The sequence below is a fragment of the Mytilus trossulus genome, chromosome 8 (genome assembly GCF_036588685.1).
Source record: "Mytilus trossulus isolate FHL-02 chromosome 8, PNRI_Mtr1.1.1.hap1, whole genome shotgun sequence".
NCBI classification, from domain to species: domain Eukaryota; kingdom Metazoa; phylum Mollusca; class Bivalvia; order Mytilida; family Mytilidae; genus Mytilus; species Mytilus trossulus.
This window is the reverse complement of record NC_086380.1, coordinates 6,494,019-6,508,478: the sequence shown is the minus strand read 5'-3', so window position 1 is coordinate 6,508,478 and position 14,460 is coordinate 6,494,019. Positions and strand designations below refer to the sequence as shown.

General features: G+C 33.3%; 1 protein-coding gene across 6 annotated transcripts; it reads left to right on the top strand.

The window, feature by feature from the left end:
* Nucleotides 1-511: 511 nt before the first annotated feature.
* On the top strand, nt 512-12,546 carry LOC134728194 (beta-1,3-galactosyltransferase 1-like). Of its 6 annotated transcripts, none has more exons than XM_063592694.1 (2): nt 512-869; nt 11,183-12,546. In XM_063592694.1, exon 2 carries the CDS (start codon nt 11,202-11,204, stop codon nt 12,291-12,293), a length of 1,092 nt encoding a protein of 363 aa, XP_063448764.1. In that variant the 5' UTR covers nt 512-869; nt 11,183-11,201; the 3' UTR covers nt 12,294-12,546. The 6 variants fall into 6 exon arrangements, with proteins under 6 accessions (XP_063448764.1, XP_063448765.1, XP_063448769.1 ...); XM_063592695.1 differs by having other exon boundaries at nt 512-969; XM_063592699.1 differs by lacking the exon at nt 512-869 and adding an exon at nt 1,122-1,336.
* Nucleotides 12,547-14,460: the final 1,914 nt, after the last annotated feature.

Here is a 14,460-nt window from a genome sequence, read left to right as displayed (position 1 = left end):
ATATGTTCCGGACCATATGAGTATTTGGACCATACGCGTATGATCATAAAATTACCTATATGATAGCGTCTTTTTGATGACCGGTCAAACCATATGAAGAGTTTAGAAGTATTAAAAGTAAACTGTAACAGAGTGTTAATTACCCCGACCATACGCGTACGGTCAGACCATACGCGTATGGTCGGACCATATGAGTATATACCCATATGGTCATGACCATACTCGTATGGTCGAAATACTCATATGGTCCGGAACATATATATAAAAAAAACAAAACAATAAACAGTGGCGGATCCAGAAATTATCATAAGTGGGGGTCCAAATTTTTACTACAAAAGAGAGGGGCAGGGTCCCTGAAAGACCCTCTAAATCCGCCTCTAATATATGTTTATCTTATCAACTTTTAAAAGATTTGATTTACAACTTCAAAACTTTAAGTTTTTCATGCATATTCATTTACTCTTCATCTTATTTACAATCATTTATCAAAACACTTGTAACAACTTCCGCACCGTGTTTAATTTTTTTTAAGTACGCGTAATGTACATGTGTTATTATTAGCAAAGTCATTTTTTGTTGGAAGAAAATACGGAAATTGTCACATATGTTGTAAAATAGCGATTATTTGAAAATTCTACAAAACTGTAATTGAGATACTAGGCAATTATTGATAATATTAGATTTAAATCAACTGATCTTAGAAATTTAATGTCCGTTCGACGTTTGTAAGAGGCTCTCGAAATCTGTGAGATGATTGTGTGTCGTGACGTTTATATCTCTAGTCAGTACAAATAAAGGACTGATAAAACTACTCTACTAACGAAATAGGAGACTTAAAAATGTCGATAATATAGTGTTGATATCTGAAGGTACGTACAAAGATAAAAGTGTATTTATAAATGTAAATGTATTGGTGTCTAAAAGGAAGGATGTGTGTGTGGAGTGTTTTATCATTCAATATGCAAACTAGTGAGTCAATTCTAAAAATATTAAATTCCTATTTCACTATATTTAAAGCTAAGTACAAGAATACACATGTATATCATCCTTCAACAGAAAAGTCAATGTTTAACAATAACCAAGTTTTATACATTGTATAGTTGTATTTATATTGCCCCTCGGCCATATTTGAAATAAATTGTTTTGTACTTTACAACTGAATAAAACAATGGTATCCCTTTATACATGTACAACTTTTACACCACGACAACAAACCAAATTTGAATGGCGGAGATGAGATAGGAAATGATAGTCTGAACTAAAATTGTAGAATCGGAACTAAAGTAACGTGATACATATAAAGGACTTATAAAGTTTAAAATTAAACACGAGGTATGTATGTATTTTATACGCAACTTTGGTGTTTGGTGTTCTGAGGGGAAACTTCACTAAAAGTCACTCCCCACAATCAAACAAACAAACAAATAGGTAATTTCCGGTTAATTTTTCCAATTGACCTTTTAATCCAATCTGGACGCTTTTATCAGTAAACATCAATAATGCAAAATCAGAATTGCTCAAGTTTTATCGTGAATTTGAATGATCAACATAGATTAACATTTGTTTCGTTTATCCATGTCAATTTACTACGTGTTTGTCTCAGTCTGATTTACTGTAAACATAGCACTATTATTTTGAGGGTTGTCTTTGAAATTCCTTCTTTTCTATAGATGCTTGACATTACATTGAGGAATGGGCCAATATAAGCAAAATTTAAATAAAAGGGTATAAACAATTAGGGAGCAAACATTTAACTACATAAAAAGGGCCAGGGGGTTGATTTTTATCTTCACGCACAAATTAAGAACAATTATGCAGTTTTTTTAGTTTTTCGACCATTTTCACCCCCCCCCCCCCTAATTGAAGTTAAATGACCGGCTCCTTAATACTAAAATTATTCATTTGTATAGGAAAATTGTTGACAAATAAACCAAGACGTACGTTCTTAAGTTACCATTTTCAGGCTACATTTCTATAATTGCTTTCCCTTTCAAAGGTTGAAAAAAATCAACATGCATACGGCATATATACCCTCGTTTTCGCACACCAATGCATAAATCAATATTTTCTAGTAACGAATATCAAACATACAAGGCAAAACCATGTCCAATAACAGTTGGTTTTAATAGGTTTTTTTTAATCTGTCGAGCATAGGGATAAGAGCATGAACTCTTGTAAGAGGCTTTACGTTAAGAAAGTTTCAATACTTATGAAGTTTCTGTTTGGTATATGCCATTTTTTCCTTGACATAATATGCGACTGCCAACAAAACTTTTAGTTTTTTATCAAGTGTTTTTTTCCAATAATTGTGAATATTGGACAACTACTCGAACAACTACTACTATAGTTATTGTATGGACAGATTGTAAGGTGTTACCTGACCTTGACCTCATGTTTACTTTATTTGGTGTATTGAACAATTTTCACGTGAAGATGTTCTTTTTGATCGGATTAACATGATTAACATGGTCATGATTTAATGTTCACATGTCATTGATTAAATGTTAAACTTATGTGACACCTATAGTACCCTTTTGATCTGGAAGACTTGACCCCAAATTCAATCTCTGATCAGTAATTTAGCAGGTGACACATTTTAGCGTTTGATCTCTTTGTTTGTTCGTTTAAGTTCTATAAGTTCCTTTTATTTTTGTTTTAACTTTGTGAAAGCGAAATCATCTTTATTTCCCCGTCACTTATGCTTTTACTTTTTGTCGAGCCTTCGACTTTTGTCGAAAAAGCGAGACATATAGCGATCCTACATTCGCGACGACAAATATTCCCTCTGTGGTGAAAGTTTTTGAAATTTTAATAACTTCTTTAATAAGCAGCTATCCTTGATTTTCTACCAAACTTGGACAGAAGCTTGTTCATGTTGTTTAAAATCATAAGATAGTATCAAGAAGTAAATTTTGTAAATATTAAGAAAATTCTTGTTTTTCCATATTATACTTATAAATGGACTTTTCTCCCAGGAAACATAGCATTCACTCTGAAATTGAAGTTTTTAAAATTTTAATATCTTTCTTAACTAATCATAGATTGGTACCAAACGTGGATAGAATCTTATTAATGATCGAAAGCTAGTATTTAGAACAACATTTTGTTGAAATGTCTGTTTATCCGTATTTTTCTTATAAATGGACTTTTCTTCCAGTTAACATTACATACCGTCTGCAGTTAAAGTTTTTAAAATATTTAAAAGATTCATAAACTATTCTGCAGTTTTACCAAACTTGGACAGAAGAATATAGTATCGAAGGGATCATTTTTAAATGAATATAACCCGTTCCAAGTTTCCTCTTTAATAATGCCGAAAATATTATTAGCATTTATTGTGTATTGTACCAGATGCATATTTATCCGCTTTCCGTTTCAAATAACATTTTAATCCCATGCACACGACTGATCACGACTCGGGACACATATTGATTATTCCACAATAAACTACAGAATTATTGATTCCACTGTTGACATTGACATGTTGTCCAAGTGAAATATTATTTATCACAAAGGTAAGGTTATTTTTGAAAATGATTCCGTTACCTGTTTAGAAATGCTGATATTCAAACCAGGATGTGAAATCTTTTGTCAAATTATTTTTACGGACATTGGCAGATACATTTATAATATACACGGCTGAATAGACGAAAGATTATTTCAGTATGGTACTGTACTTTATGGCTGATAAATATATTTGATAGAGAATGTTGTAAGGGAAAAAATAATGTTCGTGGAGAGAGAAAAATCCCACTGAGTCGCGTACTAGCGACCTATTTGTATCTTGACCGCGTTGACCACACTCAACCAGAGTGGTACCTTCTTCATCCTATGTGGTACTGTCATTTGGTTTATAAATGGCTGTGATTTCACAGGAATACCTTATCATGCTTATTGTAGAGTATACTGGTAAGACCAATATTTTGATGATTTGTTTAATTAATGGTGACCAGTGGATGATATTTTAATTGTCAATTATGAAAAGGAATTTTCGTCGAATAAAAATGTAGTACAATACATGCAATAGACGACTTTCGATTTCGTCCGTCACCGGGAAAAAACTTGTCAATTATACGCGCCTTTATGACGTCATAATTTACCAGATTCGCCTGTATCCCTGCACTATTTACGTTCATCAAGCGTCTTAGCGATCGTCATTGTGCAGGATAAACTAGAAATGATGGTTGTTCTGTATGTATATAATGACAATTCCCTAATGACAGCAATGCTGATTGGCAATTTTGAGAATTCAATTTGCCGAATAATTCGTACAATTTAGAATTATAGCTTTCCAACCACTCGCTCAACATTGGAATGGCGTTCACTACAACCAGAGTTTTTGACGGAAATGCATCGAACTCGAAAGTTGTCTATTGATTTGGAATGACTCTATAAAAAAAGACTATTTAAGCTCTTAGGCTGTACACTTTACTTGGTTATTTGTGAAATTGTGTGCTGGTTTGCTGTCTCAATGACATATTATACATCTCCACTCATCATAAAAATAACACTTCGGTTAAGTTATTTTTTATTTATACTTATTTTTTGTTTTATTTCAACATAATTCTCGACTTGATCAAAGCTAAGGATAATCTATATGGCTTTTAAACTTCTATGATTATGATTATTCAAAGTATAGAATCTAAGTATTTTTGTACAACAACCTACTGTTAATTTATGACATGAAAAACCATCACAAATGTTTTAAGGGACCTCGATGGACGTCTGGTCACGTGGTCTGATCGAAGGTGTTCCTTTACATTGATTAGTAGCTTGGCTGTAAGTTAGACCTCCAGTCGAAGCTATATATGTTGTTCCAGCTTTCCATCACCAATAATTGCCACCTTTATACAAAAGTTGGATTTAGGGTGTATATAGTGTGACTGGGCCCCCTTTTGTAGAAAAAAATGGTTGGTTCTATAGGGGATCTTTCAAGCATGACTAGAGCGGATCCCTCTTAGGCAATCATTTGGGCCCTCCTTATTAAATTTCTGAACCCGGCACTGGATACAGACAAACTAGCTGAAAGGAGAGTCATGCACCCAACAGTCAAACATAGGAATTGAACGTTTCAAGATCTTTTAAGAAACTATACCTCCTGATAAAGTGCAAGTCAAGGTACTAATTCATCACGTAGAATATCACAAGGTTGATTTCTAGACGAAATATTGTGTTGCTATACAAGATAACACTTTAAAATAAGTTTTTTAAATCTTTTAAGACCCGAAAAGATTCTCTTTTCTAATTCCCGTCACTCAGTACTATGATGTACATTTACTTGACTTACACTTTATCATTATATGATCAATACCTGTTTCAGACTTCTATACCTGCCGTTCCCTCAGACATTGATATTAGAATGTTAGCATGGAAATTAAAAGAATGGACAATGAGGACAATGTACGCGATACAGTTTTTATTACATAATTTCTCTAATCTTTGAACTTTTTGCATAAAATAATCCTTAAAAGACAATTTTGTGTATCCTGAATGTAGCAGCTCTTTTGATCAAAGGATAACAAATCTATTTTTTTATATTTTAAAAGGGAAACATTTTTCCGAATATCCGGGAACTTTCAGTAAGTTCTTTTTCTGCCGACTCGTAATAATTCATGTTATCCTCGAACAACTATGAATTAACCGTTAGGAATAATGTCCGACGTTCTTTTCTGGGAAAGAATCAACCAAATCGAATGATGATTTATCAATTAAAGTAAGACCTTCCTTCATGTATAATGTATCCCTCCATTATATTCTTCAGTTTTTTTGGTTGATTTATTTGTTCATTTGACCCATTATTCAATATGTAAATCCTCTTTATTAAACCCTCTAATATTCGTGACTGTCGTCACATGGTGACGTTAGTGTACGTTTGTTGGTTTTTATGTGAAATTTGTATGATCTTCATATTTCAACGATGTTTTGTGTTTCTTCTAACATGAAGCAGAATAGCTGAGAATATCCCCGTTTTTGTGAAGGGTTCGTGTTCCTCTTCTGCGTGTATGTGTTTAGACCGTTGTAAGTCTTATCGTCAGTTATCAATTATTTTTTACCACGTTTTGTTCCCTCTTCGACGCCATAGTTTCGTTTCCGATTTAGCTACCTTTTTTTACCCGATCTTATTATAAACAAAACATGCTATAAGGCCGTTAGTTTTCCCGTTTAAATTGTTTGACATTGTCATTTCGGGGTCTTTTATAGCTAACTATGCGGTATGGGCTTTGCTTATTGTTGAAAGCCGTACGGTGACCTCGGTGTTATGTTGGTCTCTTGTAGAGAGTTGTCTCCTTGGCAATCATGCCACATCTTCTTTTATTATATCTTAAGACAATCCACTGGGAATTTTAATTTGCAAAATAACTGGATATATTACACGATGGATGAATTTTCTAATTATCGTTTGTGTACAAATGGCGCCGGTCAGTATGTCAACAACTTGATGACGAGTAATGGACATGTGCCTGTAAGTACTTTTAATTATAACATTGCTTCACCTAGCGAAAGAAAACGTCAATCAGATCAGATGGCTGAACATTACATCGAATCAGACAATATAAACAAGAAAAGTAGATGTGATTTGAACTACTCGAGTGCACCCTCGGCGATTGATAGCGAAAATTCCCACAATAGACTTGAATCTTTAATTCTTCAATTGTCGGCTAATTTTACATCTATGAGTAAAAGCTTAGAAAAAAGAATTGATGACCTCGAAACTAACATGGAGGAAAAAATATCAGTAAAAGTGTCCGAAAGAATTTCAACAATGATAGACAACAAGTTGAAGGAAAAGATAGATGAAGTAAAAACTGAGGTAAAGAATGAACTTGATGTTATGAAAAGTCAAATAAACAGTCTAGAAAAAAAGGTATCAGATAAAGACACTAACAGTTCACGCCAAAGTAATACCAGAAACCGATTCATAATCAAGAATTTGTCGTTTGACGAGCGAGAGCTAACCGAAGATGAATTGACAAAACATAAAGTTAAAGGTATGTTGCGAGATGGACTGGGTTTAGCCAATGTTGATATAAAAAGTGTACAGAGAAAAGAAAGTAGGGGGGCTTACCCTGGTATAGTGGTAGTCGAAACGAGCAACATTGAAAACAAAAAGGAAGTCATGAAAAATAAATCGAAACTTAAAAGCAGTAGACAATTTGAGAAAGTGTATATAGAAAATGATATGCCGTTGGAAACGAGGAACTTCCAAAATGCGATGAGGACCGTTTTGAAAGAAATGGGAAAAGACAAAGACTATAAATTTGCAGGAAGTCGACTCTTAGCCAAGCGCACATAGGATGCAGTGCGGCTTGGGGTATGGAACTGCAGGGGATGGTCTACTAAATCGAACGAAAATTCAATTTTCCGGGAAAAAGTTTTAAACTATATTAACTGTGATATTATTGGAATTTGTGAAACATTTTTACGTGGAAATGAACGCCTACACGTTCATGGTTTTAGATTTTATGGAAATAATAGGAAAACATTGCATAAACGTGCCACTCGCGGCTCAGCAGGAGTAGGTGCCTTTGTGAAAAACAATATAGCGGATATGTTTGATATACATGTTTTAGATGAGGAGGAAGAGGGAGTATTATGGTTGGAGTTCTCAGCTAAACTAGAAAAACTATGCTTTTGTGTTGCAATATGTTATTTGCCACCAGCAGATTCATGTAGACCTGTGGGCTCGGACGTATTTTTTCGAAATCTATTACATCAGATATATTCTTATCAACACAAAGGGAAAATATTTATTTGTGGAGATTTTAACTCTCGTGTAGGATCAAATTCCGATTATATTGAAGGTGTTGATCTTGTTAAACCAAGGAATTATATTGATCATACAGAAAATCATCATGGAGATGTGTTCATTAATTTTTTAAGTGACGTTAATTTCGGCATGTTAAATGGGCGATTTAATGATAACCAATTTACCTGTATTTCTACAACTGGAAAATCTGTAGTAGATTATATATGTGTTCCTTACGAAGATATGGAAAATATTGAAGACTTCAAAATAGTTCCAATGTCAGATATAATTAATAATATTTCATACATTCCTGATAGTATTCCGGATCACTCAGTATTATATTGTGATGTGAATTTATCTATTAATTTAAAAAGGAATATGGATATGAATAAAAGTGAGAATAATGCTAGTCATAAGCATAATGTTTCATCTGTGCCAAATGATTTCTTACTAAATGAGGATATATTTCATAAAGTACTGGAAGCTATTCAGAAAATAGAAAATTATATTGAAGTATCAAGTGATGTTCAAAATGCCTACGACGAATTCCAATCTTTAATTAAATGTGAAATGGACAACAAGTTACCTATTTATAATAGTTCAAGTGGAAATAAACGAAAGAAGTCACGTTTTAAACCTTATTGGAATGATAGTCTAGCTGGTCAATGGAGTAAAGTTTGTGAAACTGAAAAGAAGTGGTTACGTTACACTGGACCAACATCTTTAAAGCAAAAATATAAAAAAGAATACTGTTCCGAAAGAAAAACTTTTGACCGTCTAAACCGAAAATTTAAAAGAAAATATCAAGCCAATGAACGCCATATACTTGAAAATAAACTGTGTGAAACCAATCAGCGTGATTTCTGGAAATCTATTGGTAAATTGGGTATTGCCAACGAGCGTAAACCTTGTATTCCAATGGCAATTGTTGATGAGAACGGTTCAGTTAATACAAACAGAAACGATGTTATGAATAAGTGGAAGACCGATTTTCATTCATTATTTAAGCGAAAAACCGGTGTCGAAACTGAACTTGATTCTGCGAACTTTAATATTGAAATTGATGTAACTACGCTTAATGCATCTATTTCCAGAACTGAGGTTCTCGATGCAGTCATACGTGCCAAATCACGGAAAGCTACAGGAATTGACGACATCCCGGCTGAAGTATTAAAGAATGACACAGCTATTGACTTATTACACCAAATTATTATGGGCTGTTTCAATCTCGGCAAAGTTCCAATTCAGTGGAAAAGTGGTATTATAAACCCGATTTTTAAACACGGATCCGATGACAATAGAAACCCACTCAACTACAGGGGAATAACTTTGATTTCGGTGCCTTGTAAAATTTATTGTAACATTTTAAATTATCGTTTAAGTAAATGGCTTGAAGATAACAAAATTTTATGTGACGAACAAAATGGATTTCGACGAGGCAGAAGCTGTGAGGAGCATATACATTCGCTATACTCAATCATAAATGATCGTAAAATATCAAGAAAATCCACGTTTACATGTTTCGTTGACATGAAAAAAGCATTTGATACGGTTGAGCATAGCTTTTTATGGTATAAACTGCAACGTGCAGGAGTAAGGGGAAAGTTTTTATTCGCAATTCAGTCACTGTATGATGATGTTAATTGTACCGTTCGTGTTAATAATGACCTTACTCAGTGGTTCAACGTTGAAGCCGGAGTAAAACAGGGATGTATCCTTTCACCGACATTGTTTTCTCTTTACATAAATGACTTAGCGGACCGCATTAATGCGTTAAACTGTGGAGTGAAGGTTGATGATTTTCATTTGAGTATTTTATTATATGCGGACGATATCGCCTTAATCGCACCCGACGAAAATAGTTTACAACGAATGCTAGATGTCGTATCGGACTGGTGTGCTACATGGAAACTTTCAATTAACATTAACAAAACCAAAATCGTACATTTCCGAAATCAATCAATTGCAAGGTCAGATCGGATTTTCAATTGTTCAGGCAATAATATTGATTACTGTGAATCCTACAAATACTTAGGTGTCTGGATGGACGAGTACTTGACTTTTAAAAAACATGTAACGGAGTTATCAAAAGCGGCTAGTCGTGCCCTTGGAGCTTTAATGACAAAGGCGTCTATGTTAGGTGGAATGACATATAAAGTTTACACTAAACTGTATACATCAATGGTAGAGCCTGTTCTTCTCTATGGTAGTGGTATTTGGGGAACTAAAGCGCTTAGTGCCATATCGACAATTCAGAACCGGGCCTGTAAATTCTTTTTGTCCGTAGGAAAACGAACGTCTAATTTAGCATCACGCGGCGATATGGGCTGGACGTCGTGCTTTACAAAACAGCGAATTAACTTCTGTAGGCTTTTGTGTAGACTTTTACGCTCTGATCAACATAGAAACTGTACTAAAATACTTAAATGGACTTCAAGGTATAGAAAGGGTTGGGCTTTCCAAGTGCACAAAACTGTTGATTTGCTAAATGTGAGAGATCTTGTGTACGATTTATCTGTATCTACAAAAACTGTAATGCGTACAATTAGCGAAAAAATAACTGTATTAGATAACACGGAATGGAACGAGGAAGTCTTTAATGATCGACATAACTCACAGAACGGAAACAAATTACGAACTTATAGGCAATACAAACAAAGTGTGAAAACCGAACAATACGTCCGTTTGAACATTTCCAAAACTGAGCGACGTACAATGGCTCTGTTTCGCTCCGGTTCACTTCCACTTGCGTGTGAGACGGGAAGATACTCCAGGCCGCCTACACCCATTGAAGACCGAATATGTGTGCTTTGCGAAACCAACAGCATAGAAACAGAAAAACATTTTCTAATGGAATGCTCATTATATGACGATCTTCGATACAATTTGTTTAATGAATGCTCAAAACTTATTGAAAACTTTCAAGATTTTAATACAAACAGAAAATTTATTGAAATTATGAATTGTACCAATATCCAGTATTATTTTTGCAAATGTTTACATAAATTTTATTTACGTAGAAAACTATTTTTACAGTAATATTTTTCATTAATCAATTTTTAATGCATTTATTTATAAGATTTTTACCCAATTTTATAGTATTTCATATTTCATAGTTAATACATATCTTTTTTTTTTTTTTTTTTTTTTTTTTAAACTAAGAATTATTTATATTTTAAGCTACTTGTTCCATTTAGATAAAACTTTTATGTGATTACTTACAAGTTTAAATAGTATATTTTTGTATATATTTTGGTTTTAAGAATCAAGTGTCTCATAAGTCATTTTTTGGCTGGATATTGATTGTTGTATGTATGTATATGTATATTGTGTGAATGTCTTGTTTCAATCAATATGTGACACTATAATAAACAATTTTATTCTTATTCTTATTCTATTCATGCATTAATGCTGCTGACTTTCTTTCTTTTCCAGATGAGTCAAATTTATCCTGATGGACCAAGACATACCACATTCCCATAAGCAGAGTTGCTGGACGAACTTCCGGAAGTTATTTATAGTTCTACTTTTGTCGTGTTGTTTCTTTTTATTTTTCTGGAATATAAATATCCCGTATACAGTTAATATGACAGGTGGCGATTTATTCGTAAATAATGTATCTATGAGCAATATTACCGGATTAGTTTACTTAAAAAAGATATATAACACACTTGTACTAACTACACCGCCGCCACACGTAAATCCTCATGACTTTGGATATATCATTTTAGAAAAAGATACATGTCTGACAAACAATAAGTCTGTGTTTCTAGCCGTGATAGCTTGTGTTGCTCCGGCAAATTTTAGACAACGAATGACAATTCGGGAAACTTGGGGATCTGTTGCAAAGACGAACAAAGAAATAGCATTAGTATTTATGCTTGGAAAGACATCAGATTCAAAAGTCCAACAGGAAATACTTAATGAAAGCAACTTTTATCATGACATTATTCAAGAGGATTTTGTAGATTCTTATAGAAATTTATCCTATAAATCCGTCGCCATGTTGAAATGGTCATATACACATTGCCCGTCTGCTAAATATGTGCTTAAAGCTGATGACGATATGTTTGTTAATTTAGAATATTTATCAAACGTTTTAAAACACAAACGTTTAAAAGATACTGTGATAGGGATGCAAATAACAGGAGCAAGACCAATTCAGGAGAAGAGTTCTAAATGGTACACACCGAAAGAATTATTCAACGGAACTGTGTACCCACCATATTGTAGTGGAACATCATACGTGATTTCAGGTGATTCAGTTGAAAAGTTATACAATGCGAGTTTAGATACGCAATATTTTTGGTTGGAGGACATTTTTATCACTGGAATATGTAGAACAAAGGCAAATATTAAAATAAGCAACGACTATGGTTTTACTTATGATAAACCAACAGCTTCCGGGTGCGTGTTTAGAAGTAGAATATCTGGACATCGATATAACGAGAATGAAATCAGAAAAATATGGAAAGAATTAAAGGATAGTTCATTAACATGTACTCCTAGTAATATCAATACCAAAGCTGTTTCGACAAAGAGTTAAAAAAGAGAGCTTAATACTTACTTTATAATAATTTTTATTTACAATTATCATGATTATATAGAAGCAAATTGTCAGATTTTTAGGAGTAAACCACTTATAAAAAGAAATTGTAAATCCTTGAGATATATTTATAAATTTTTATATATTGTCAAATATTTTTCTTTTTTTATTGATACTCATACATTACTTCGTTTTTCTTTTGTACAAATAGCTGATTATTTTTATCGCTTCGCTTATAAAGTTTGTTACGTCATTTTTGTATTTATAATGTCTTCTAATTGTATACCCGACCTGTAAAAAAGAACCTTGTTTAATGAGAAGGATGTCATGATGTATAAGTCGGGAAAAGTTCACCAGATAGTTTAAGGTAAACGACAACATATCGTATACATAATTCCATAAATTGCAAAAAAGCTAAATTTTCTACTTTTCGCTCCGATCGATATTCTATATTACACGATAATAAAAGAGCCAGCTGTTACACTCGTTTCAATCTATTGTCAACTCATTATTGGGCACTTAGTACATTATAAAAATCAAATGATACGTATAAATATGGAACGCCACGACTGCCTTGTGTTAATAATCAGCCTTATACGCAGTGTTCACAGCATTATATGAAGTGATCACAGCATTATATGTAGTGCTCACAACATTATATGAAGTGATCACAGCATTATATGCAGTGCTCACAGCATTATATGCAGTGTTCACAACATTATATGAAGTGCACACAACGTTATTTTAAGTGCTCACAACATTATATTAAGTGCTCACAACATTATATTAAGTGCTCACAACATTATATTAAGTGCTCACAACATTATACGTTTTTTGTTGTATGATGAGATTGATGTATGATGAGATTTATGAATGATGAGATCATTCGGTAAACTTCGTTTTTTAGCGGAGATTACCGAATCCATAATTGGTAAATAACGGTAATGCCCAGCAAACAAATTTAAAAAGTTATTAAAATCATGTTATCATAAGGTAGCATACAATATTTAAAACTGATTGAAATAAGTAAGGAAAAGATGAAACTGAGATGTGAATGATTGAAGAAGTTCTGTTCGTCGTAAGAAATACGAATGGCAAAATGTAAGTTAAATAATAAAAAGTTTATTTAATGAAATATCGAAGGAAAATTTGTATGATATATTCTCGAGTTCATTTCCTACTGAAGAAATTTAGCAAGGTGCCACTTTATAGTCCGTACTCAGTTTTAAAAAGCTTAATTACCTTTTAAATAAAACAGTCAGCTTTCTATAACACATAGGTGCCATATTACGCTAGCTTATATATGTCATGATAGAGTCATTTTTGGCTTCGATTTTCAGAATTTGGCATTTTTACATGAATAAGTATCTAACAGATATGGAAAATGCAGTTTAAAGCATTTCACTGTAGGTGTTAAACATAACTTTACATCAATTATTCCATTTTTTTACAAGCTTTTTAGCACGGCAAGTACTAAGACTGTCTTCTAAATATGATCAGCAGTCTTATATAGAAATTTCAACTTTCATAGAAAAATTTACCCTTTCAAGACCCTGTTTAACATTTTTATTTAAAGTTATCATCTCTTATGAAAATTGAGTTTGTGGGGATGAATAAAACGTTTACTACGTTTGTTCGTCAGTTTGCACGGTACACATATATATATAAAAGTGGTATGCTTGCCAATGAAACAACTTTCCACAAGAGACAAAATGACATCACAGAAATTTTAAACAGCTAAACGGCCACAGTACGACCTTCAACAATGAGGAAAGCCCATACCGGATAGTCAGCTATAGAAGGCACCGAAATGATAAACGAAAAATATTCCTAATTTATGTACAAACAAACGATCGAAAAACTAACATGTATATAACACATTAATTAACAAACGACAACCACTGAAATAAAGGCGCCTCCTGACTTGGGACGGCCACATATATGCAAAATGTGGTGGGTTTTAACATGTTAGCGGGATGTTGGTATCCTCCCTCTAACCTGGGACAGTGGCGTAACAGAACAACATAAGAACGAACTATGAAAATCAGTTGTGAAAGGCTTGTTAGTTTTCTCGTTTGAATTGTTTTACATGGTCGTATCGGGGCCTTTTATAGCTGACTATGCGGTATGGGCTTTGCTCATTGTTGAAGGCCGTACGGTGACCTGT

Excerpts from the sequence above, each read along its gene's own strand:
- LOC134728194 (XM_063592694.1), top strand. The coding sequence starts at position 11,202 with ATGGACCAAGACATACCACATTCCCATAAGCAGAGTTGCTGGACGAAC.